This window comes from Argiope bruennichi, chromosome 2 (assembly GCF_947563725.1).
Source record: "Argiope bruennichi chromosome 2, qqArgBrue1.1, whole genome shotgun sequence".
In the NCBI taxonomy this organism is placed as follows: domain Eukaryota; kingdom Metazoa; phylum Arthropoda; class Arachnida; order Araneae; family Araneidae; genus Argiope; species Argiope bruennichi.
Window position 1 is genome coordinate 134,973,404 of NC_079152.1, and position 26,333 is coordinate 134,999,736.

Consider the following 26,333-nt stretch of genomic DNA (forward strand, 5'->3'; position numbering starts at 1 on the left):
GATGTGATTTATGGCATCGTTCGTTGACAGAAATTCTGGAAATTCGGAACATTAGGTCGTTTCTTCTTTTTTTTCTGTTATTTACAAGCACGAGAATAATCATCATCACTTATCGCAAACGAGAGGAATAAATAAAACATTAATAATATGTAAACATCCGTCTTAATCCTTAACACTGAGATGTATTTTGATTTCCGAATCGGTGTGATTTGTTTCATGCACAGCTTTAAAGGCATAGATTTATTTCGTTTCATAAATAAAGTGTTTATTACTCTGAACAAACATCTAATACATTAATACCTTGTAAAAGCAATTTGATGTATCCGGTAGCTTCATTAAATTACCTACCAGGTACAATTAAACGTGTAAATAGGGGCCGAAACAACATGGGAATTAAACATTATTTTCTCACTAATAATTCTTATACATGACACCAATATTTTCCGATTGAACACGATTAAATTGAAAAGGGTTACGATTAAATTAAATTATTAATTTTTGTTCCATATACAAGGAAACCAAGATTAAAGATAGAAAGAATTAGAGATACAAATGTTATTAAACTTTTTCAGGCAGTGTCAGAATCTTTATAATATGACGAGACCAAACATTTATACGACATTTTAATAAATATTATTGAAAATTATTTTTTTCCATTTTTCACTGCTCATAAAGTTATTTAAGGGTTAGATTACAGACCTCAAATAATAACATTAATCCCAAAGAAATCAACTAAGGCATCAATTAACCTGCAAGAGCCGACTAATTCTTCTGCTAAGAAAATATATTAATCTTCTAATCAAATGCGCTAGTCAAAGCAAAGGAAACAGAATGTTTAAATAATATTTGGATAACATTTTTCTTCCACTTAGCAATGTTAAAGCTCTTTGATTTACATTGGAAAAATAATCATGTTTCATTTCCAAATTTAATCACTGACTAAAAAAACAAAAACATTCGCCAAAGGGGATTTTCTTTATTTCTTTTCACGTTCCCGTTCGCGATTCGAAGTATTGTAAATGTTAAAAAAATTCGACCTTGAAATTTTGACGAATCTCGATATTTTTAATCCCCGTCAAAAAAAATAAAAAAATATTTTTTTTTCGTCTGTCTTTATGACTGTAAAAATAATAGTTGGAAAAGGAAATGAGTTAAACAAGTGAAATCCGGGATTATATGCTTTTATGAAAGATTTTTAGGCAATTTTGAACGAAAACCGCATTTTTTCTATTAATCTCTTTGTGTACATCTAAACACGATAATTCAAAAATAAGTAAACTATATGGATGAAAATTTTGCTCGTGATTTGTTAGAAATTTTATCTGTGTTCATTTTTGAACTATGTCTGTCAACAGTTAGACTACAAATCCATGCGTTTATTTTTGTGTATGTGAGAATGATGGTTCAAAACCTCAGCGATATAAATAGGTGAATTTTGGCACATATTTTTTATACGTAAGTGTCGATAGATGTCTAATTTTTAATTAAGAAACATCAAACAGTAAATAGTTTTTTCTGCTTACCAGTTTACGTTTAAATACAAAAAAATCTAAAACACAATAAGTTATATTCTGGTTTTGATATGGCACTGCACATTCGTGTAAAATTTTGGATGCAATCATTTGAAAGAATAAATTTCAAAATGAATGCTTTAATCCTTTTTTTTTTTTTGTATCAATTAACACCCTCATTCGCTCAGCCTACCCGTATGGGTGTAAGGCCAACAAATTTTTTCGGTGGGGAATTATATTTCTTATATACAAATTGTACCCATAAATTGGGTGAAATTTATTTACATATTTCAAAAACAAAAATATTATAACAAATTACCAGCAAAATTGCAGAGGACTTAGGAACATTAAAAGCAAAATTGCAAAAGAGTGTAAAATAAAACAATTCTAACAACCAATTTAGATAAAATAAAGCAAATTCAATAAACAAACAACTGCACTTAGCCCATTCTTTAATAGTTTTCCTAATTTTAACAGGCATGTCTTCTTTTTTTATATAAATCTTTATATCAAATATTTCTGTGATTATTTGCTAGTTTTTTACGATGAAATGTTTTGGTGAGTGAAACATCTGAAACAAAATTACTAACATTACTCACCGATTCACAGAGACAAAATGGAGAATTTAATTTCGGGAATTTATTTAGATAATATGGAAATGATCCCTTTCTAAATAAAAATAAATTGAAAATTAATTACGAATTAAATTTTTTTGGCTTTACTAAAAATAAAACTACATATCTTCTTCCTGGATTCTGAATCATATTTACTCCAACCTTCTTGCAAATTCTATAATAACATTTTGTCTATTTTTTTTTATTTTAAGCAGGAATAGCAAGAAAGGATATTTATTTAAACCTCTTTCGAAGTCATTAGCTTGGTGTGGTAATCATCGAGATCAATAAAAAAAAAGGAAGATTTGAATTTCTTTATCATTTGATAATGCTACACCTCAAAACACGCCAGATTGCGAAAGTAAATGAAAAATCTGAGAAGAGAACCTCTTCTCTTTATCTTTTTTATTCCTATCTTTTTTCAGTACACAAAGAGAAAGGCGGGAATCTAAATAAACAACCGAAATACATTTACGGATTGGTTTGCTGATTTTTAACAGTTATCCGCTGCGATTCTCCCTAATACGCCACAGATATTTCATCAATACCAGAAAACTTATAACCAACAAAACCACAACAGAAAATAAATGTTTTAATATTAGTTTCTTTTATGTACCTTCACTTAGTGTTGCCTTTGTTCTTAGGTTACCATGACAAGATTGAATAACTACGTTCCTTGAACAACCGCGAAAGTCGATTTATTATACATTTCTCGAGCGAGTATAATCTCTTTTATAAAAAAAGGCTAGTTTACCTCATTTCGTTCTCCTAATATCTCTACTGAAACTTCATCGTTAATCACAACCGTATCTACCACCTTCTGTTGCCTTATTGATTGGGCTCCTTAAAGTTAATCGTGAAATCTTTTCTCTTTTTTTCCATTCCTTCATCCCATCCGATACTCATTTCCGCCCATTTACTTTAACTGTAATGGATGGACGGATGGAGCGAGACTGATCGAGCAACTCGAACACGCGATCTATCCCATTGTAGTAATCATTTCATATTCATTCATTTTCTGCTTTTATCATTATCCAGGTTCATTAGATAGTTTTTATTTCCACTTTGGCATCAGCGTTATCATCATTTTCGAGAGGATGTAGTCTTTGAATTGTCTTTAAGACTAATATTAGGTGAAGGTATATGTTTAATATTACTATCAGTCATATTCTATTATTATGAAATATTCGAGAGATAAGATAGGTTTTATCGTTTATTTTAATATTTCGGTTCAACATACGAGGTTTAAATTTAATAAATTGATTCAGTGAATAAAGCTGATGTTAAAATTTTAGATGAGTGATAGGGGAGAATGATGTATGGTTTCTGGAATATTTCTTATAGAAAACAATTGAATGATTTGGAAATCATATTAAAAAGCAAGTAGGAAAATATATTCTCTATTTCCTTTCATATCATCTATCAAATATACTCCTTCTTCCTGCAATCTTCAATACTTTTTTTTTCTAATTTCTTCAACTCTCTGTTTTCTAACTACTTTTTACCGTGCATAGATCTAGTACCAACTGAAATTTCATAAATCAAAAAATGATTTCGTTAAAAAAATATAATATTCGAATTTATGAAAAGCTAGCTTTCGAATTTTGAGGGTCATCTCATTGAATGACTGCATTTTGGAAGAAAATAAGCGCAATCATTTCTTTGAAAAGAAACTGGAAGGAATTTAAAATTGTCTCCTATGATTATTTCTGAAAACTATCATTTGATAGCCTTTAAAAAAGGAAAACAACATTGGTCGGACATTATTTTCAAAAACTATGACTTAAGAAAATAATCTCAAAAATTAGAATTTTTCTGAAAAAAAAATGCAATTTTAACAAACATAAATTAATTCATTTTTTTACTTAGTATCACAAGTTCCTCCAATAATTCCATTTTTTGCATTTAAAGTTCGGAAATTATTTGACTGGGTAAATTTTCTTTTAAAAAACTTTATTAAATGGGTTTATACTTTTGCAAACTGTTTAAAATAACATAAAGATTTTTTTTCTTAGCCATTTTAGATTTTAAGACAAAATTTCGCAGAAATAGGGTAATAATTCTAGTCCCTTATTGACAAAATATTTTTTTTCTTAAAAATATCTTTGTATGCTTGCTTTTCCCTATAGATAAAATTAATGTTTCAAATAGATGGTTTTGGGAAAACTCTCTATTTGGCGTTAAAGGTAATATTTTTTTAAACATAGCAAGCAATTTCTTTTATATACTGTTTTTCCATCTAGTAAAAATGTCAAAACTTCTTCGAAAAAGATTATTCCACTGTGAATTTTCAAAAATTCGAAGACTCCCTCAGAGTGCTGAAAGTTTAGTATTCAACCTCGTCAAATCATGAAAGCATATCGTTCAGTCATTTTATTTCATAAAAGATTTCCCTCCTGCATTTGGATGCTTCCTTGCAGATTTTATTAAAAGTTCTTAGAACGAGAAGAATTTCAGCAACAAGTTTTTCGTTTCAGATTTCTCAATGCATCATGCTCTAATGAATGTAAATTTTCACTTCAACGTCCCTTTTTTAAAAATCCGTTTTCCTCTTCCAGCTTCGTTACCTAGGGGAATTTGGTTGCTATGGCGATGAATAAATGCTTATTCTCGGTTTTTTTAGGCTTAAATATCTCTAGATAGTCTTTTTATGTGCTTTGTTTTCCACAAAATGAATATATATTTTTTCATAAATATATTTATATATAAGCAGCGTACGTTATTTCTAAAGAAAAGGAAGAAATCTTTGTTCTCAAAACTCAATATAAGGAAATTTCGTAGATCGTTCTGAAAAGAGGTATTGTATTACTGTAAAATATGTTGATTCCTTCGTAGTCGCATTCGAAAGAGAATTTTTTTCCTAATGAATATTCTATTCTCGAAAGATGACATGAAGCAAGAATAATTCCTAAATAATGCATTATTTTTCAAAAATAACGTAGAAAAAAGAAGGATTACTATCAGAACTGTAAAAGAACAAAGATATGTAAGGCATTTGAATATATTGATTGAATTTTATTTAAATTAAGCTGGAATTTTAAATCATTTGCAGCATTATCGAATGTATTTTATTCTTTTGCTCTGGTCAATATTCTAAATATTGAAATATTTCGCTTTTGATCGAAACGATAAATGAATATTTTAAATTCAGGTAAAATTATTAAATGAAAATACATAAATCTTGTTATTCTTTTTTTTTAATTTATGGATATTTTAAAAAGAACAAATGATGCATTTTAAAGGGTTTTTTTTCAACATTTATTATATTTTTTAATAATTAAATGTCTAAACATCTGCCAGCCTAGTCCAATCCTATGTGGACGTTTTAAGTTTATGCATAGATGTCAAGTTGGCTGGATTTATAGAATTCCTATATTTATAGATCCTGGATTCAAAGATTTGGGCAGTGTTATTTCTAATTATATGCGTTTTTGACAGAAATCGACTGAATATAATATAAAATCAACATGGTTCTTTGCTGCTGCGACTGCAAGCATATGTGCGCGAGGAATGGTAAAACAAGGATTTGGTGGTTAAGAGAAGTTATATGACTGCAAAAGATCAACATTAAAAAACCATGTTATTTTAAAAGTTCTACACTTAATATTCGATTTTTCAAGAGAGACTTCCATAGTGGAGTAATTTTATTGTAATCAGTAAGTTTATTAGATAGTTTTTCATATATTTAGTAACACCTAGAGAACACAAAGAAGATTATAAATATATCAGCTTGAATTTCATATAAAAAAGTACATATAACCATATATGACTGTAGATGAAAGACATTATATCAGATTATTTTCTATTAATATCGAGATTTAAATTTCATCATACTCGTAATATTTCCAATTATACACCCAAATAACTTTGATGAACAGACATTATAAGAGTTGCTCAATATTTTTTTGCTTGTAATATTCTTTTACTTTTTATAGTCGTTTTTCTCCCTTATTCCATTTTAATTTAGAAAAGATCATTGCTATTTTTAACAGGTGTTTGGAAAATGTTTATACTTTTAAACATGTTTATGATTCCTTGATTATAACTAATTTTAATCAATAATTAAACTATGTTTGATTTTTGTATCATAATATGTATAAAAAATGTTCAAATATTTAGCAGCAGAAATATTTTTCGAACTTGATCGGAATCTAGGAGAAATGGCCACAATAAAAACAACAATATATGAAGCTAATGTAATAGGGCCTGTCATAAGAATCACATTTAGTGACATTTCTGAAAAAAAAATTGTTTTAAACCTCTGCCCAAATTTAGTGTTAAACTAGATCCTGACTCCCGATTATAAATAATAAAAGAATTCTTATTAGATCTAATGGGATTCAAGAAAAGAAAGCTTAAGTAATGTCACACACCAAATTTCACATATCTTGCCCATTGTATTTTTCAAACATAATATTCATTTTCATTTGGATAAACATATAGGAACACTGTTCACTCAATGACAAATTAATCTAAAATTCATCATATTTCTGAGATTTCAGTGTAAACATCAAGTTTTAAAATTCACTCAATTGTCTTGTTGTGTTTTTTTAGTTATTGCATTTATTTAAAAAATAAATAAATGGATAGACATATTTCTTATTGAAAAAATTTATCAATTATTTGATGTGAGCAGTAATTTTTATGTAAATACCATATATCAAATTTCATCTGTTTATATTGTTCATTTTTTTTAAATAATTGTGTTCACAGAGAAATTTTATCAATATCTTTGATGATCCTGAGAGGTCTGAAATATGGAGATTATCAAATAAAGGATAAATTTTTATGATTATTTCCAATGTTACAGTCTTCATATTGAAGAAAATATAGGGATATCATATAATTGTCAAGTAAAGATGAGGAAGAAAAAAGCGATCTCATGTGTGTTCGGTGAATATGTAGCATTAGTTTGTACGTGTACAATATTTTTGAAATAGTGAACATTTATTCACAAAGTGGTTTAATTTAAAATGTTTATAATAAACATTTGATGTGAATTCACTTCGTATTTATTCCTTATGTAAAACGACTCAAATTAGTTAAGTTTATCACAAATTATCGGGTTTAAACTCATATAAAAGATTCGTTGCTCACAATTTTATGAAATATCCAATCTATTACATACTATATTTTGTTTGAAACAGCGTGTCAAATGATTAACTAATCAATATTTATCTATTTTAGCTTTATGACATCCTACGAATTCAGACACTTTTTCCCGCAAAATTCGTTTCATAAATATTCATCACTTTCTGTATGTGACCAAATTAAATAAATGCAAAAAGAAATTGAAAATAAGATGTTTTTAGTACGCCCTTTTTATGATTTCTTAAGAACGACATACATTCTCCAAATCAAGCTGCATGTTTCATTTAGTAGAAATAGTTTTGAGGTTAATCGCATAGTTGACCACACCCATCATCGCATGATCTAATCTTCGGAAAAGGCTTAGTCAGCGGGTGGAGCTATATGCCATTTATACCAACAGCTTTACGACTGGTATTTGCAGAATTCTATAGATGCAAATACAATGGTTAGTGGAAAATCATGATGGTAATGCGGAATCATTTCTATGGTGTACTTACAATTTCATTCAAATGATTATAATATATGTAATTACAAATAAATAATCTGTATATACAAATATAAATAATTTTGATAATGGATGGTCGGCTTAAGCATATAATCCACCCGTCCATTATACAAATATAATATAATTATAAATAAATTATCCAAATTAAATTGAATCTATATTATGATCACTCACAACTTTCTGTAAACTATTAACTGGAAGCTTCATTTATTACAAACATTCCTTCATATAGCCGAAAAACTTTGAATATTCAAAACAACTTTTTAGAAGATTGGAGAAGGAAGCGAGTTTAGTACAAAGTTTTTCTCTTTTTATCAATTATGATAGCATTATGAAAATTTGATCTCTACAGGTAATTCGTTATCAAAAGCGGGTGTTTTTATGACTTTCACAGGATTTTCGTTTTTTTCTTTAGAGTCTTTGGCCACACTTATAGAAAGGTTTTTCCCAAATTTCTCATAGCATTTGTCTTGTCCTTCGAAACCACTTAATTTTATGAGAAAAACTTTTTTAAGCGAGTTTGAAAGGAAATTTTCCCTAGCGACTGAAATTCTGCAAAGCTATGTACAGAGAAACGTCAATAGGAGAGAAGCCATTAAAACTCTTTCCGGAGATAAAATAAGTAAAGATATTATGTTTCGTAAAAAGAAATAGAATATATTACCTTTGTTTATTTGAAACAAGGATTTTGTTATTCTTTTTATATTCTTTTTAAATTATTTTTATTGGATACTCAATTGCTAATATTTTTGAGAAGAACAACATTAAAGGAAAACTTTATTATATTTAAAGAGATAGGTAGAGGAGGAATCTTCTGAGAAACTCATTCTTAAATCATGGGGGTCTGTTTTTCAAAATTCAGCTTTTCAGTGATTTTCAGGCACACCTTCTATGGAAAGGCGTAAGGTAATATGAAGTGGAACCCAAACTGGAGAAAAAAATTAATAAGCTAGCTTCTTAGACCATCAACTAAGTAACCAGAATAGATGTAATGAAACTTTCGAAAAGTTTTAATGCATCTTCCTCCATGTAAGAAATTATTTAACTGACACCGAATCAAAGTTTTTCATTCACTATTTTTGCATGGTAACATTAGAAAAAGAGCATTCCTTAAAGTTTACGCAAACCATTTATATTACCACTTATTAGAAGCGATTAACAAAATGCAGCTTATAATTTTAAGATTCAATAACTTTTTAAATTCATTTATGAAATCAATCTATCCGTTAAAAAAGCAGGATTTCTTGGACACGCTTTGGTGAACTTAAATTCTATAACAATGTACACTATAAATAGGGCATGTCCTCAAATTTATTAGAAAACGAAATAAATTCGTAGGTCAAAAAGTCAAAAGAATATATATATAAAAAATGCGCCGATACAAGTATTATATTTTGAAAGTGCATAAAATTTTTTTGTCACATCTACTCATTAAAAACAGCAAATACATTTGCACATTAACTTAAAACGTGCATAAACAAACCAATTAGTTTTGTCTTGGAAAAATAGGATGTACAAGGATATAAAAATTCAAATAGATAAAAGTGATAGAAAAATAAATAAAATAGCTCACTTCTGGAAGAAGGGAAAAAACCCTTATAAGCTTGTGAATCTGTGACTTTTACATGGCGGAAATTAAATTGAGCGAAATACAGCTCGGATGGATTATAGAAATATCACTTTAATCTTCCATCTCCTAAGAGTACTTGATTTCAGGTACCTAAGAACACAGAAATTTATCATTCAGAGAAAATTAAAAAAATTTACTCACTCAAAAGTCATAATGACAGCTCGTGTTTTTAAGGAATCAATATACAGAAGAGATCCCCCTTTAACTTGTGCGGACTAAGCAAATGTGCTTTCGGACATTCTTTGAGAATTCTTAGAAAACTTCTCTGTCATTCAAACATATCTGTATGAGCGTCTTTGCAGAAGAAAGTACGCGCCACGGGTATTAAATTTATCATAATTAACCGTTTAACGTTTTTATTTTCTTTACTATCTAATAAGATGACACCTTCTACTTTGGGAATATTTTCTTATTTTGATTCAAATGGAAATCCATTGAAAACTTCTTATCTATGTATTCGAAGTAATTTTAATATGGAATTATGATCGTTACGAATGGTTTATTTTTTGCTTACAACTATTAAAATTCGGTAAATCAATGCACGTATGGCACTCGGACAAAACAGTTAAGCGGTTAACGAAAAAAGGAAAAAGCTGCTGTTATATCCATGAGTCTCGTGTATTAAATGGACGTTTGGGCCTTTCATTTTTCAGAGAGTTAAATCCATTTTCCCCATCTTCACACGTTACTTTACTATGCTTACCAAGAAAGTTCACATATTTAATTGAGTTGCAACAAGAAGTATCTTAAAGTGAAGTTTACAATCTATTTCATGGGATAAATGTAAGGGTTTTTTACAATAAAACTAAACGTACATTAAGTCATTATTCCATGTGTTTTATCTACGTTTACATCAAGTCATCTAATTCTTAGAATCAGAAGAAATATTATTTTAAAACGGTTTACAATACTTGAAATTATGCTTTCTAAAATAGACGAATTACCATTGAATAAATGTCCCTTTGAAAATTAATAGAGACTGTGAATGGATGCACTGTATTTGTTTGATATTAAGTATTATAAATCTCAAAGGTGGACCAAGCTACATAGTATAAACTGCAAGAAATCAGATTATTAGCGGTTAATAAATATTAAAAGTTAAACATGTATCACAATTTGAAATAAAACATTTCTAGAAATCGACCGTGTATTGATTGTAATTTCACACGCATGCGTATGAGATAACTAAAAAAAATCAATATCATAAATAAATATAATAGAAAAAAGGAAATAGTTTTAATAAATTTGGTATGTGATTTTCTGATTACAATGGCAACTCTGTGTCAAATTTTGATTTTGATCAGTCGCATAAAAAGATGTGCGGAATGAGCAATTGGTATTCTGATACCTATACATCACCCTGTATTCCAGGGATTAGTCAATTAAGATCGCATTATAATCGTCTGTTTGGTGACTCTTATTCGCCGGAGACATAGGGTTAATAATACAAAAGCGCATTTATTAAAGAGTATGAGAGAATGCTTCGGAGATACCACTCACTTTAGTTTTACACTTGTTGCTTTCATTTTGTCCTACAGAAAAATCGTTGAGGTCATTATTTTTTCTTTTTTGTTTCATTTTAAAACTAAAAGACTGAGAATGGTATCGTGTATCACCGTTCCAGTTAATTGAAATTCTGCTTCTGATCATTACTTCATGCCTTATCATTCTATTTCTTTCGTTTTTATTGATCATCTCAGGAAGTGCGCTCACAACTTTATCTCTTAAAGATGATAGTTAGATATCCCTGCTACTTTCATGAACTGGTAGTAATGAAAGATCTGCACCTCGTTAAGATGATAATGAAGTAATTCGAATATCTTTTTTTTTAAATGATTATAAAAAAGCGACTCCGATTTGTTCTCCGTTAGTTGAATTATGATGATCATTACTGATCACTTCGTTTTCTTAAGCTCCTTAACCCTTTAGACATGTATCGCTTGTTAAATTTGTTTAATATTTTACTTCTCTATTGAAACTAAGTGAAAACTTTCGTGATATAATGATGAACTTCATTCTTCATCATGTGAATTATAAGACATCAATTTTAAAAAAAAGAGAAAATTATAAGAATTTGCATGTAATACGCGATGAAACAAATATAAATATAAAGATATTAATTCAAAAATATCATACATAACCAGACTTGTTATAATTTATAATTTTTATGTTTCTTTTACTTGTAGTAAAAGTTTAAGAGGTGATTCTTTGGTTGTTAGAGTTCATTGGAAAAAGTGCAATGTTTATGTATGGAACTCTAAATATATTATGGATGATAAAATATGTTTTAATAAACACTTTCTTTCAATGTATGCGCTTACATTCAAGTCCATTTTCCTTAAAACTGATTCGACAAGCATATAATTTTTAGGCCCATTTTCATTTCTTACACTCCTTCTTTCTTTGTTATATCATTATCGTACAGCCACTATGTTTCGAATAGTTCCTAAACATTTGGCCACTGCAGTTACTAATACTTTATAGATAAACTTGTGATTATTATGCTTCCTAATACTTTTCAAACTTCTAGTGCTTTAAAATTTTTGTTATAGCTACAACACAAATAAGTGTCATTAAAAAGAAAAACAAGCCTACTCATAAACTATAGCTTGCATTACACCTGTAACCAGTCGTTTTCTAACCATTTCAAACTGCACAATCTACTAAGAGATGCAAACAATTTCTCGTTGGGTATTACATGATGGCCGTAATGCCCAACAAGGTTACATTACAGATGAGGCTCATGTGGCACGAAATAAAGAATGAATCTAAATTTCTTTTTTTTTAAACAGAAATGGGACCGAAGACAAATTGACATGCAGACGGGGCCACCTCCGCTTGTCAGAATCCCACGATGACATCTTTCTCGGAGACGACGGTTTCCGACATCCAGGGTCCACACTGCGCAGTCAACAGACCAGAGGATTCTCTCAGCTCATATCCGCCTTCAAGGAACCTCCAACGCGGCAACTGTCCACTCTCTATGATCTGACCGCTGGTATGGAACCCGACTTCGGTTTATTCTGCGGTAGTCTGCTGGCTTCTGATCTTGGAGTGGCTTTCTATTCAAGTGGGAACAACGTTACGTTATCTGTTTACTTACCTCCTAGGTCGTCTGTTGGCACTGCTTCTATGATAGGATCTTTTGGATTGTATTTGACTTACAGGTTTGTAAACTTTCTGAACTATTCTAGATATATAAAAATAAGTAAAATTAATGAAAGATAAAATATTACAAAATTGAAATCTATATAAATAAAAATAAAAATTGGTAGGTAGTTTGTGCACCAAAGAAATTGAAACTTCTTAATGGATTTTCTTCAAATTTTGCTTATAAATAGTTTGAAGTGTAAAGAAAATTTTAATGGAAGTTACATGGCAATTAATTTAATAATTAAATTTTTAAAGTTTCCATATTTGAAAAAGGTTATTTTATGAATAAAATCGCCAATTCTAGTGAACGAAAATATTATATATATATATATATATATTTAAATAATTTGATCTAGTTACCTTTGAATAAACCTCGCTTTGTTTAATCAGATTTTAATCGTTAAAATTTGTAAATACTCATGAAAAATTATATTTGGATAGATTTAATAATCATTCTAAAGAAGCTTGTAATTTTTTGAAAAAGTTGTGAGATTTAAAAATTATTCAAATTATTTTTTGTTTTACAAAATTTTATATCGATCTAATTTTGCAACAAAATACTAAGCACATATTAATTTAATGCGTTTATTTATGTTCGCAAAATTATCCCATGAAATGCAAGCACTAAAAAATGTCACTTTATCCTATATTATATTTATATTAGTAGTCAACAACTAAGTGAAAGATCAGTGTGTAAGTCTGATTTGTGGTAACCTTTATGCTGTAAGCATTTTTATAGTAAATACTTTATTTATTTACAAATATTGTAGTATAAATAGAGTTTCAAATGGTTTCAAACAGCTAATTATTTTATAAAAATATTCTTATATGCATGGCAAAGACAAAAATATCAGATAGTTGAAAATATTTAGAAACCAAAAATAAGCAATAAATAAGTAATATAGTTATAGTTATATAGTTAAGTAATAATAAGTAATATAGTTAATTAAATTGGAAGCACAGCTGCATGACAATAAAAAACTTGATTATTCCATGAGACGTATAATTGTATTGGTGCATTCTAGTGTAACATCACGTTCTTTTTCCACCTATAACACTTAAAATGGGCTACAAAATTGAATTTGTGCGAAGTGCACCACGTGACTATAAATTGTTAAAGCCTACATATTAAATCCCTCATTTGTTAGAAATATTTTATGATAAATATTATAGAAGAAGTTAATATTCAACAGGAATCATAAAAAATAATTTCGTCGAAAATTGAGAAACTTAAAATGAATGCAAAGATTCAATACAGAAATATATTTGACCCCTTCATATACAAAGATACTGAAATATTTCACAATCTCAAATGCTCTTATATTATAATAGAAATTAAAATGATTATAAATGTCCCAAATAGGACATGTCATCTAATTAGAAAGTAAAGTAAATTCGAGGTCAAGGGATTAAAATATGTGTTTTTGGCATAAGAGAAAAGTATTTCATGTAAGTATCTGCAAAATAAAAAGCATCTTAAACTGTTATATGTGAAACAGAATGAAGAATGTGCCAATTAACATATATACTGGTTAAATGAAAAAGTCGTTTAAATACCATAAATATTTAGGGATTTGATTTAAAAGCATATCTTATTCTATGAATTCAAATCTTAGTAAAAGCTCTTAATTTTAAAGGTGATGGAAATGGAGCTCCAAACCGTCTATGAGAACTAACTTCCTAAATCAGTTTTACTCAGAAAATTTCATTTACAATCATTCAGAACATATTTCGCTCCAAATACGGAATTAAAACCCCGGGATGTTTCGAACGGCATTCTCTGACGGTTTCATCTTTAAACTGTTTACATATCTATCTCGGATCTAAATGTGTTAAACAATAGCATGCGCATTAAAAGCGTTCGCGCGCTCTTTCGGAGAATTATGTCTGCATAATAGAAGTATTTGTAGTAAATTCTCAGAATTCTCTATTTCATACATGAGTTGCTGATTCAAAGTTTCAGAGATGTGCAGACTATAACTACATTCATCCATGAATTGTTTTTTTAAGTCGGTTCATTTTTTACAAAATTAAAAAATTATATATCTAATTAAATACAGGCATATTTGAAATTTATAAAATAAGCATTTATATAAATTTACACTTCCTCTAATGGCATATGAGACATTTAAGTTATTTTTTTTAGCTTGTAAGTATAAAAAAGTTACATCCTTTTATCTAATATTGGATATTAAGCCTAATTGAGGAATTTGAGGCAGGTGCTTTATGACTTTGGAGTAAGTCCAAATGGCAGCTTCTTTATAAACTTGTTTTTTCTTTCATTCACCAATTTTTATACGTCCAACATTATTTCTATAATATACTGCTGTTGTTTCAAAAAAGATTTGCTATCCAAACTGAAAAGAAAAGAAAATTAACTTTATAAAAACTTTCGTGCATAAAACTCAACTTGTTGCAGAAAGATAAAAAAGAAAACGGCGACCTAATTTTTCATTTTCAATTTGAAGACCTGTTCTCAATCAAAACACACACATATTATATATATATATATATATATATATATATATATATATATATATATAAAACACTTGTCTGGTAAACTAAAGAAATGTCCAGAATCTTCTGGAACATGAAATAAAGGAATTAAAATATGTACACAATCTGTACATCATCGCTAGCGAGATTCGAACCTATGATATCTTGAGTGTAAGTCCAGTGCTATGTCCATTCGGCCATGGAGAATCGACTTCTGAATTTTCAATGCGGCAATATATTGCAAATTTTCTAAAATGACTCGAAATTCGATTTTGTTTTTTTCTTAATTTGGAAGAAAATGGCAAAGAGAACGTCTGAAACTAAACAGAAGATATATAACTAATTATAGAAGGATTTAAGTAGTAAGTTTAGTAACATGGCAAATTTAATCTTTCAATCATTGGGTGTTTTTTTTAATTTATGTCAGTTTTTCAAATGTAAATGATAAAGTAAAAGTCCATTTTTCAATTATCATAATGATTAAAAACATTTATCCAACTTTTAAGGAAGTTATTTCAATGCTTCAGAGTTTATACATGACATTTGACATAGGCTCAATTAAAAGAAAATCTCCTTTTATGTTATATTTCGTTTCAATAAGAATTTTTAAATATAAAGTGCTCTCAGTTAAAATAATTCATAAAGGAATCATCTGATTTGACAACAGAGTAACATTTAAACAGATAAACAGTAAACAGTAACAGATAAACATTTGTCATGTAAATTCCTACAGCAATTTCTTACACCACCTTGTGATGCCACATACATTTTTCTAATTTAAGGAATCTTAACCTATTCACGCAGAGACAATTGCTAGGCCCAAGAGGAAATGTATTCCAATGAAATTTTGATACCAACAATCGATATTTGTAAATCAAAGACATCCCATGTAGATAAAGAAAAAAAAAAGAAACAACAGAAAATTGTTGTCCATCCGGCATTCCTTTGATCATTTTTTTAATAAACTGCGAATACATGTCCCTTTGACATTAAAATGGCGACTGGTGCTGGGACTTAATGAGGTCTTCTACTGAAAATTACTACCATTATTGTAAATAAGGTTTAAGTAATACACACAAAATCAACTGGAAAAAAAATTTCAGCTTCATTGCATAAGATAAATGTTTGTGTCGTTGGAGTTTGAGTCATATAGTGTCGTTGGAGTATACACTATATGACTCAAAGTAACTTAATATTTCCGGATTTAGATATTTTTTCATCTTTAAAAAATTGAGTTACCTACCACTGAATTTCATCTCTAAAGAATATGCATTAATTCATATTTTATTGCGAAATCTGAAAGTTTCAGGCACAATGAAGATGCAGTGAAGGCAAGGAGATCGAAACTCGCATCAATGGTTTTACTTGTTGTGGGCAATTCTTTAATGCGTTTATAACATTCATAGTTCTCAACAAAATCATATAAACTTACAGAATATGTGGCAGTGTGCTATCAACACATTATATTAGAATTAAAACCAAGCACCTTAGGAAATTTGAATATTTGCAGTAAATAATTGTGAACTACGCATGTGCAAAAAACAGAATATTTTCCCCTTCATTATTTCAAAGTCGGATACAGAGGTCGGCTTCAATAAAATTTCTAACCTTCTTTATAACCTTAAGATTCAAATGGATGTTAACAGTGCAGCCAGCTGGAAAAAAAATCTAAATGATGAAAATTTGATTCAAAATAAAATAATATATATATATATTTTAAACTTCAAGCATTTGAATGGTATGGAAGCCAAAAATATGTGAAACAACCCAGATTATAAAAATTTAAATTGTAATAAATTAGGGAGCGTAAATACCAAATAATTTGATTTTCGTGAATTTCCATATTTGCTCAAGTATCAAAACTTCATATACGTTATGTAATTTTCTAGCCTATATCCTACAAAGGGTTGTGACGTGTATGTAACTAAGTCGTTCTCTTCCCTAGATGGCGCTGCTATGAAAACAAGAGACGCTCCCCCACCGGCTTAAAATCGCTGACTTCGTAACAGCGGGCTTGTCCATGGCAAGTGCCATAAGAAACAACAACAACATTTTTAATGCAGCCAGACGCTTTCGCATCCTGCAAATGGGCTTGTTACTGATATAAGGGGAAATTACTAATGTCGAATTAATTCCATAAATGCTATTTGGATGAAATTAGGATTTAACGGTTTTCAAATCGAGTTTTTAAAGTAAATTTGCCACATTTGAAAACCGGTTTTTGAAATAAGAAAACAGGTTTTCCAGAACTACTAGAACTATTCCTCTTCACATTTCTAGTCCTGCGAAGAAATCTAGTGTACTTTCTTTAGCTTCAAAACCCGAAATTATTAAGTTATCTTTATAGATACTGTCTAGAATATTTCCTAATTCTTATGTAGAAACCGACTCTGATGAAGAGGTAATTGAAGAAACTACTCGTCAGAGTAATGTTTTTTTTTTTTTTTTTTTTTTTTTTTTTTTTAAGAAGCCATGGAAAAACCAATTCATAAGTTCCTTGGAGACCCTGAAGAAAAAAAAACTTACAAATCCAAAGACACTGAAAACTCAATTTTCATTATTTCTGGCAATGAATAAAAGAACAAAAAAGTTAGATTTGTTATTTGATGCCATGAAACTAAGCTCAGTAGCTAGTGAACGAGTATTTTCAATTTCAGGCAATAGTGTGTCTAAAATAAGAACAAGACTTAGCCACCGTTCAGTGGAGAAAAATAAAAATAAAATAAAGTTATATTAAGAGAAAAATATAAATTAATAAATGAAATTAAAAAATGAACAGGAAAAAATAAAGGTAAATAAAGGTAAAAAAAATAAAGTTCAGGAAGAGTCCATAATCGGGAACAAAAGGCCTAGAAAAGAAAGAGTTCGTTTTACAATTCTTTTCTTATACTCGCAAGAAACTGTCCACTTTTACCAATGCTTGACTTTTTCTATGCATACTTGAAGCGCTCTGACAATTATAGAATCCCATTTAAAGTTTACTTCTATTAAAAAAGCATTAATATTTGAAGTACTAAGGTGAATGAAAAATTAGTGTACAGCAAAATATAAACCACAAAAAATCGTTTTTTCTTTGTAGTGAAATACACTAACACACACGCACGCACGCAAGAGCGCGCGCGCGCGTGTGTGTGTGTGTGTTGTCATCATTTCTGAAAGATTTAAAAAACATCTTTTTGTGAAAAATCCCTCATTATTTAGCTTTTTATAGAGAGCAATTTAAATTCAGCTCCCTACAATGCCAATATTTTTTCAGAATTAAAATGACATTCAATTTAAAAATGATAAAGGAAAAAGTACTTTAAGTTTTACAAACGCATATAGTACAAATTGTTTGCTACAAATACTGATACTTCCTGAATCATTTAAATGATGAATTTCAAAATTGCGAGTACATATTTGGAATGTTTAATAAATGACATTTTCAGGAAATGCACCTAATCAATGCACACAACAAAATAAACTTCAAACATGAAATTGATTACAAACATGAAAATTGCAAATCACTAATCTTAATGATTTCCTCCATTTGTCTTCTAAATATTCTCGTGACTGAATCGTCACGGGAAAATGTGAATTAATACATATATTTCGCACGATTAAAATTCAGTTCATGCAACTTTTCTAGAGAAATTCGAAGAATGCGTAAATATATCTGTAAGTGAAATAAGTTCGTAAATTGTAAATGAGTAGTAAATATGAGCAAGAAATGTCGCTGCCCATATATTTGGAGAAACAATGCATATAGAGACAGGAATACACTTTCCGAATATACTGCCTATTATGATTATTTATTTATTTAGATGACTACATTTACAAATATACATAATCAAATCAATTATAAATTCTTTTTTTCAATAATATTCTCCTACTCTTAAATGGAAACAATTTGCTCCTTTTCCAGATTTTTATCGCCGGTACCTGCGAAACCACCCTCCAATGCTGACAGCGAGTCTCCGTCTTTACACTTCGGCAACGTCGTGGCTCACAGCTACTGCGACAGAGCATTCGTCAACTGCGACAGAAAGAAATGCTTGATCCAATCCCCCAATTTTCCAGGTCTGTACCTGCGGAATTTCACATGCAATTACTTCTTGAGGCAAGACTATGTTCCGCCAGGGAAACGGGCCCGCATTATTGTCTATCAGGCAAACGAGTACAAGATATCCGTCAACACTGGATCATCGCTGTCGAGGTCAGATTCAAGGAAAGCAATCAACCAAGGTTTGTATGATATTGCTTTTAAATATTTTCAATAATCGATTGAATGGTAAGAGTAAATATAGTTCTAAGCAGATGATTGCTTTCCGTCATTACTCGACACCTCATTTCTGTAATTGGAAGGAAAAAAAAATTCATTTTACAGGGTCAATAAGAGCGTTGGAAACTTTTCAAAAATTCATAAATGCAATGAAGGAAATGCGTTCATACTTTTCGAAATATGCTAGATATTTTTAATGCAACTATTTTAACTATTTCGGAGCTGTGACCTTCAAAATAAACGCAGAAGTGATCCACGCAATCAATGATCATCGTGATCCCTTCCATTAATGTAGCGTGTTATGTTCAGCGAATCTATAAAAACTGTTCGGAGATTTCTTCAGGGTGTTTAATAATCCAACCGTATTGTATGTTTTCCTGAAAAAATACACAGCAACAATTTTATTAGTTTAAATTGTTGAGTAATTACAGGATAGGAATTGACAGAGATTTAACGCCGGCCTTCCGAGTTTATATGTAAGAAAAACTATTCATCTTAGAGGAAATCCTTAATTTGAGCTGTTATAAGTATTAAAAGGGCCTATAAAATTGAGCAATGAAACGTAGTGAGCAGTGACAGCTTAACTGTATCAAGAAAATGTTAAAGAAGTACAAATTTGAAAAAATATCTTTCAACTTTTCTTTTCTTTTTTAATTTAAGCGAAATTTCTGAAAATACATATAGATAACGCATTTTTAATCGATTTTAATGTTGAATATTACAACTTTGATTCTGTCCATTTTGAGCCAAGTTTTCAAACATTTTATGATGTTACGTTTAGCTTTTTTATTGTTCAAGATAGTAATTCTCTCATGGATGAAAAAACTTGTATAAACGAAATGAATATCCTGAAAGTAAATACTTATCTGATTCAAAATTCCTGGCCATACATAGAAATGAATAACCTAAGTATTCGTATTTCTAAATATTAAAAAAAAATTTATTTAACAGTATTATAAAACCTTTCCTATTTAACAATATTAAAACAATTTTTATTTGAAACTACGTTTTAAATCAGTAAAAGAATTAAAAGTATTATTTAAGAAAAAGGAGAATAACCACAATTTCTATTTCTTTCTTTTTCCATTGGACCAATGAAACCTTTCATTAGAAAATACTTTCAATATCTCATGTATATATGAGTCTATAAGTTTTTTTTTAAATTACAATTTGGTTTTAAGTAGAATTTTTATTGTAAAACATCTGAATACATCTCTAATCATAATGTATTAGATGAAAAATTCACACACACACACACACACACACAAGTTAGAAAATCTACTTAAATGGGAATTTTTGAAATGAAAATTTGTCTGCACTATATATCATATTTCTGTTCTTATTATAATCAAAACCCACTGAATTACATATACAAATTTCAGTTATATTTTTGGTAATAAAAGAGGTTTTTTTTTTCAAAAAATGTTTAAAATATCTTTTTTAATGTTAAATTTAGTAAGCTTTGTACTTATTTTCTACTTTTGGATAAAATTTATTAATGATTACAACAAACAATATGCATATTTATACATTCAATCATTATAAAGACTATATAGCGCAAATATATCATAGGATTTAAGAATGCACCATACGTAGAGATGAGATTTATATAAACTGTATTTGAAGTTTTAACTATATCTCGAATCAATTCACCAGTAATTATTTAATTTTATTTTCACATATTTAGTTAAGAGTTGAGGGGGAATAACTTCAAAAAGATAAAACAGTTTATAATTCAAAAGAATAATTGATTTAATTCGAAATAAAAAAGAACTAATTGTTTTTCATTTGTAGGATTTATATTATTTATATCCTGAGTATGAGAACATTGCATAAATGAAAGCGTTTGCTCAATATTATAATTTAAATGATAATTATAGTAACGTTGGAAACACTGTTAAAATTTTATTTCACTACCTTCTGTCTTTTATTCCTGCATCATAGCTTATGATTGATTTTTGGAGACAAATTACAAAAGTCACTCACCAAAATATTTAGATGAAGGAAAAATTGTGCTCTATTAAGGCATATGATTTTGAATAAGTCCTTTTCTTTTTCTTTTACATGTCATGTTGAATTTTTTTTACACTCTAATTTTGGAATTACATATTTTGGTTTCTAGCTTAATTAAAAGTGAAAAGTTTGGTTAATACAGCTTATTTATTTCACAAAATAGCCATACAGTAACATGAATGGTATTAATTATCAGTACATAATTATCAACTATTTACTTCCTTTCCTTTCAGGTGGCTTGACTACTGATTGCGCTGGTGATGTAGTTCGAATCTATGACAGAATCGATACCGATAAAGGTGGAGGGAAACACCTTCTGACTGAATTCTGCGAATCTGGTTCTCTTACAGACGTCGTCTCCAGTGGTCCAGAGATGCTGGTGCAGCTTTACAGCGCACCTTCAAATCTTTTATACGAGTCTAGACTTGAGCTTGAAATACGAGTTGAATTCTTGGATGCCAATGATACCATCGGTGAATTTAGCTTCAATAAAAATGCGGAATGTTTCATTCATATTGACAGCTCTACTACAAGATCGGGTATCATTCGAAGTCCTTCCCACAGCGTCCCAAAAAATACCACTTGTATAGCAAAATTAGCAGGTAATCCTTCGCAAAAAATATGGCTTTATTTCGTGTCATACTTTGTGAAAGATCACGGAACTTTAGGATTTGATCATCATCCTTCGAGCACAGAATTTCAAAGCAGAGTTCCGCATGGAGATACGTGCGACATCAGCAGTCTTCAGCTGATATTCGAAAGCCTAAACAAGACACATCCTTTGATAAAAGAAAAAGTCTCACATAAATTTTGCGAGGCAACATTACCGGTAATGTGTACTAGAACAGCCGATTATGAGAATTTTGTTCCGAAACGACCCTGCATGCCCCCGACGGAGAGTTATCTCTCTATCGGATCCGAAGTTTTGCTGAAATATACACTCGTTATGCGCAGACCAAATGTAGTTTCTTCGCTTTCTGCGTCATCTTTTGTCATCAGATACGAGTTTGTAAATTTTGAACCTTCAGTTGAAAAAGATAGTAAGCAAAATATCTGCGGTCGAAACATCTCCTCAGCAACAGCTGCATCTGGAATCCTCTTTTCGCCTAATAATGTATTCTTTTATGGAAGAGGGGGCAAAGAAAACTTAAGCTGTGAATACCATTTCGAACTAAAACCTAAGGAAAGAATTTCGGTGAGTGTGGTTCAATTTAGATCAAATATCAGTAATTGCGTGACTTTCCTCGATCCCCTTCTGCGTAGATACGATTGCAAATTCAAGAATGGTAGACACTCTTCAAACAGTTTTATACCATATAGACACTCTTTTCTATCCTTTACTGAATCGTCTGCATCTTCATTGGTATATATTGGATGCATTTGCCGAAAAGACCCATCTTTGACTCCATCATTCATATCATCTTCGTTCGAATACCCATCAAAGATGACCATGACGTTTGATGTATCAGGAATGATGGCGTTTGAGGATTTTGATGATTTTTATTTTGAAGTCCGGTTTCGCTTTATCCCACCGAATGACACCGAAAAAGAATGCAGTGTCTTACCAGAATCATTGAATAAAAATAGAACTCATGGCGGAGAATTGACTTTCCAAGCTACCCTACCGCATTCACCTTTCATTGAAGAACGGTTACTACGATGTCGATGGATTTTGCAATCATCTTCTCCAGAAACATATTTGTACCTTCAGTTACGTGGAAGACCTTGTGATAATACACAACTGCGGGATGACTATAACAGGGTCGTACTCTACAGCAGTGGAAACAATGGTATAATGTATCCCAAAACGGTGCTATGTTTATCTTCAACTACCGATTCTTCGAATTCTCAATCCGAAATTTATGATTTCTTTTCGTCGTCTTGGCATCACAACGACACTACTTACCATCATTTAGCACAGAGAGAAAGCTTTTTACATTCCTTTTCATACTACGATAAAAATCAGACAATTTCCGACAAAGTAATCGTCGAGTTCGTAGCCTTTAAGAAGGGCATTTTATTAATCAGGTGGTTGGAAGTGACTAGACCAACTTCCAAACCTCTCAATGGGGAAGTGAACGCAGACGAAAGTTGGACACTCAGGAATGTCAACTGTCTGCACGAGTGTCCAGAACTCAGCGCGTGCATCAACCCAGAGCTGTGGTGCGACGGTGTAGTGCACTGTCCCCACTCGGGATTCGATGAATCCTCCGAGAACTGCCAGCAGACTGTGACACTGTACATTTTAATTAGCATAGGAAGTTTGATCATCTGTATAGCTGTAGGCCTGGCAGCTTTTCTCTTGTTCAGGCATTATGCAGAGCAGAGACATAGTCACCAGCAGACGCATCCAGCTAACGTCATTCATCGACATCCTCCCCCTCATTGCCTCCAGCACAATCAGAGTCACGACTTGGTGAGCAAGAACTTCCCCAGTGCCTCCCCCGTGTTCATGATGGGGGGAGGCAGCGTGAAGAAGAAGAAAAAGAACAAAGATGATTTTGTTCGGCACATTCAGACAGTTGAGGTGCGTTTCCCCGATATTCACATGTGATATGTAAATCTTTGCCGACTGTGTGTGTAAATGAAACAAAGAATAATTGCAATATTAAAAAGGTGGAAATTAGACATCAGTAACTGCGAGACAGACCTGCCCATGACTTCAGGAAATAAGAGTGATATTGTATTGCAACTACATTATATGGTGCATGATAATTATGTGTTATATGTGTATTTGAAAGCTACATATTGGATTTTGCTTCTATGTTTTCCTCGTCCACTAATGTTGTATTCATTCCGGTATTTGTTAAATGTTATTCACTCTTGGATGGTATATGTATCGATTGTGGAATATTCAATATATCCCTGTTTATCTGAATTTCCTGTAAATGTATATATTCATATATATATGAAACTAAATTCTTTCTGTATAAAGCTGGCAGATTTATTCTGTGTTCCATTTAAAAATAATTGTTATTTGTGTTTTAAAAACTTTTTTTCCTTCCGTGTTTAAATTCTTGAACAGTATTCAAGGAGATTAAACGCCATCTTCATTTGAAATTTCCACCTTTTTGACGAATCTTATTCTGTGTTTACTCACATGTGATGATATTTGTCTCTGGAAAATCTCATCTGTCATACTAATCCTCATGTTTATAGTTTTCGATCTTTTTCTACGTGGAAAAGTTCCCTTTTACAATAAACCTTGCTAAATGACGTTTTACTTTCTTTTATTTGAACAATATACACATTTTAAAATCTCCGACAGATTAAGAAGGCGAAATAAAAGAACTTTATTAAATTCATTTTCTCGCCATGCAGTAAAAAGTTTTGATTAATTACAATAAACACTTTTAAAGCGGATTCACAGAATACTTTTAAAATGAATTAAGACATTCTTTTCTATTCGTTTCAAAGCAACTTTCTTTGATATGAGCAAATATATCTTTAAAATTAATTAAAAATCTGAAAAGAATGATGATATATATTTCAAATATTTTTGGTATAAAGCTAACTTCATACATTTTTAAAAATTAAAAACTCAAACTTCTATTGATTTATTTTAATTTATGTTTTAACGTCAAATATTTTGTGATAATTTTGCAATTAACTCAAAATATGCTTTATAACGAGTAATATAAATAAGCTCTTTTATCCAAAGGATGAATTCATTCTGTTCGCAACCAATTAAGCACGTTTCATGAATAATTGTACACACTTTCTGAACAGTTTCAGAAAATTAACTGACAAATACGTCATAAAAGTTATAAATAAAAATGATCTATATAAATAATCTTTAAAAGCTATAATTTTCGTTTTTGAAACTGATTTCATTGGAGGCACCATAAATTGCACTGATCACAAAAAAAGACATTATTGCTATATTCTTTGTAATATAATGTTATGGAATTTCATCCATCGTTTCAAAGAGTCCACCAAACTCGATAATGGATGAAAAAGCTTTATTACCTTTAAAATATAAAACATATTGTTACAAATCTGTAATTTTGCTACCCGGCATGAATAGTGTCATCATGAGAAAGACCGTTGTAAGATCTGTGCTGAGCGGCTGCCGCGTCAATGACCTGAGAGCTTGACAACCATTTTTCGACTTGGCCACGAATTGGGCGAGTTTGGCGACTAAATGGATCATAGTGGAAAGTTCGAGAGGTTTCACGATCCATCCAGTAGGAACTGAGATACACTCAGATACGCCCTGATTGGTCTGAAGATTCTAGCCCCGCCTCCCGGAACTATAAAAGACGGGCACTCTGAAGCTGCAGTGAAGAAGCTGAAGCCGTGTGTGAGAGTAGTCTTAGTCGCCGACAAGTAAACAAAAAATAGAGGATTAGACAGCAAGAAAGCTGCTGAACTATAGCGATTAAATGTGCTGCGTCATTATGATTTATTGGCGGTATTTATAGTAGAAAAAATTTAGTAACAATATATAGCAAAAAGCGGAATCATACATACTGAGCTCACAAAAATCAACAATACATACGCAAAGAGAAAATTATTAATTATACCACAACAACAGCACAATATCTGCTTGCACACAACACATTTGAAAGAGAGTTAATTTTCGTTTGAGCGCTTCGTCTTTTATAGGCTGCTGACAGAGTATGGAGAAGCTTCATATCTCACCAGATCTAAAGCTTACGATTTGGATCCCTATCAGCAATTCCAGAGATCGTCAATTTCAAACGCTTTATTTGGGTATTGTAAGCGTGTTTACATACACAGATTTCTAAATATTAATGAAAATAAATTTTAAAGAGTTAAATAAATTAGTTAAAATAAATTCTTAAGAATTAATTTAATTTATTTAGCTAAAATAAATTTCTAAAAATTAATTAAATTAAACTGAATAGAATAATATGCATTTTTAGTAATTAATTAAATTAAAATTAGTTTGTAAAAACACTTAAATATTTTATACATATCTTACCTACTCAATATATGTCCCCCCCCCAAAAAAAAAGTGTGTGATAATTTTTCACCATTTGCCCATTGAAGGATTAAAGAGTACTTGTCAAATTTCGTCAGTCAATCTGCTCTG

General features: G+C 30.3%; 1 protein-coding gene across 1 annotated transcript in view; it reads left to right on the plus strand.

Moving 5' to 3' along the window:
• The window catches only part of LOC129961960 (uncharacterized), a 291,846-nt gene extending 267,376 nt beyond the window's left edge, over nt 1-24,470 (plus strand). The window contains exons 4-6 of the mRNA XM_056075609.1: nt 12,144-12,518; nt 18,905-19,224; nt 21,508-24,470. Coding sequence (XP_055931584.1) covers nt 12,144-12,518; nt 18,905-19,224; nt 21,508-23,828 — 3,016 coding nt within the window. The 3' untranslated portion in view covers nt 23,829-24,470. The remainder of the gene's footprint in view (nt 1-12,143; nt 12,519-18,904; nt 19,225-21,507) is intronic.
• Nucleotides 24,471-26,333: the final 1,863 nt, after the last annotated feature.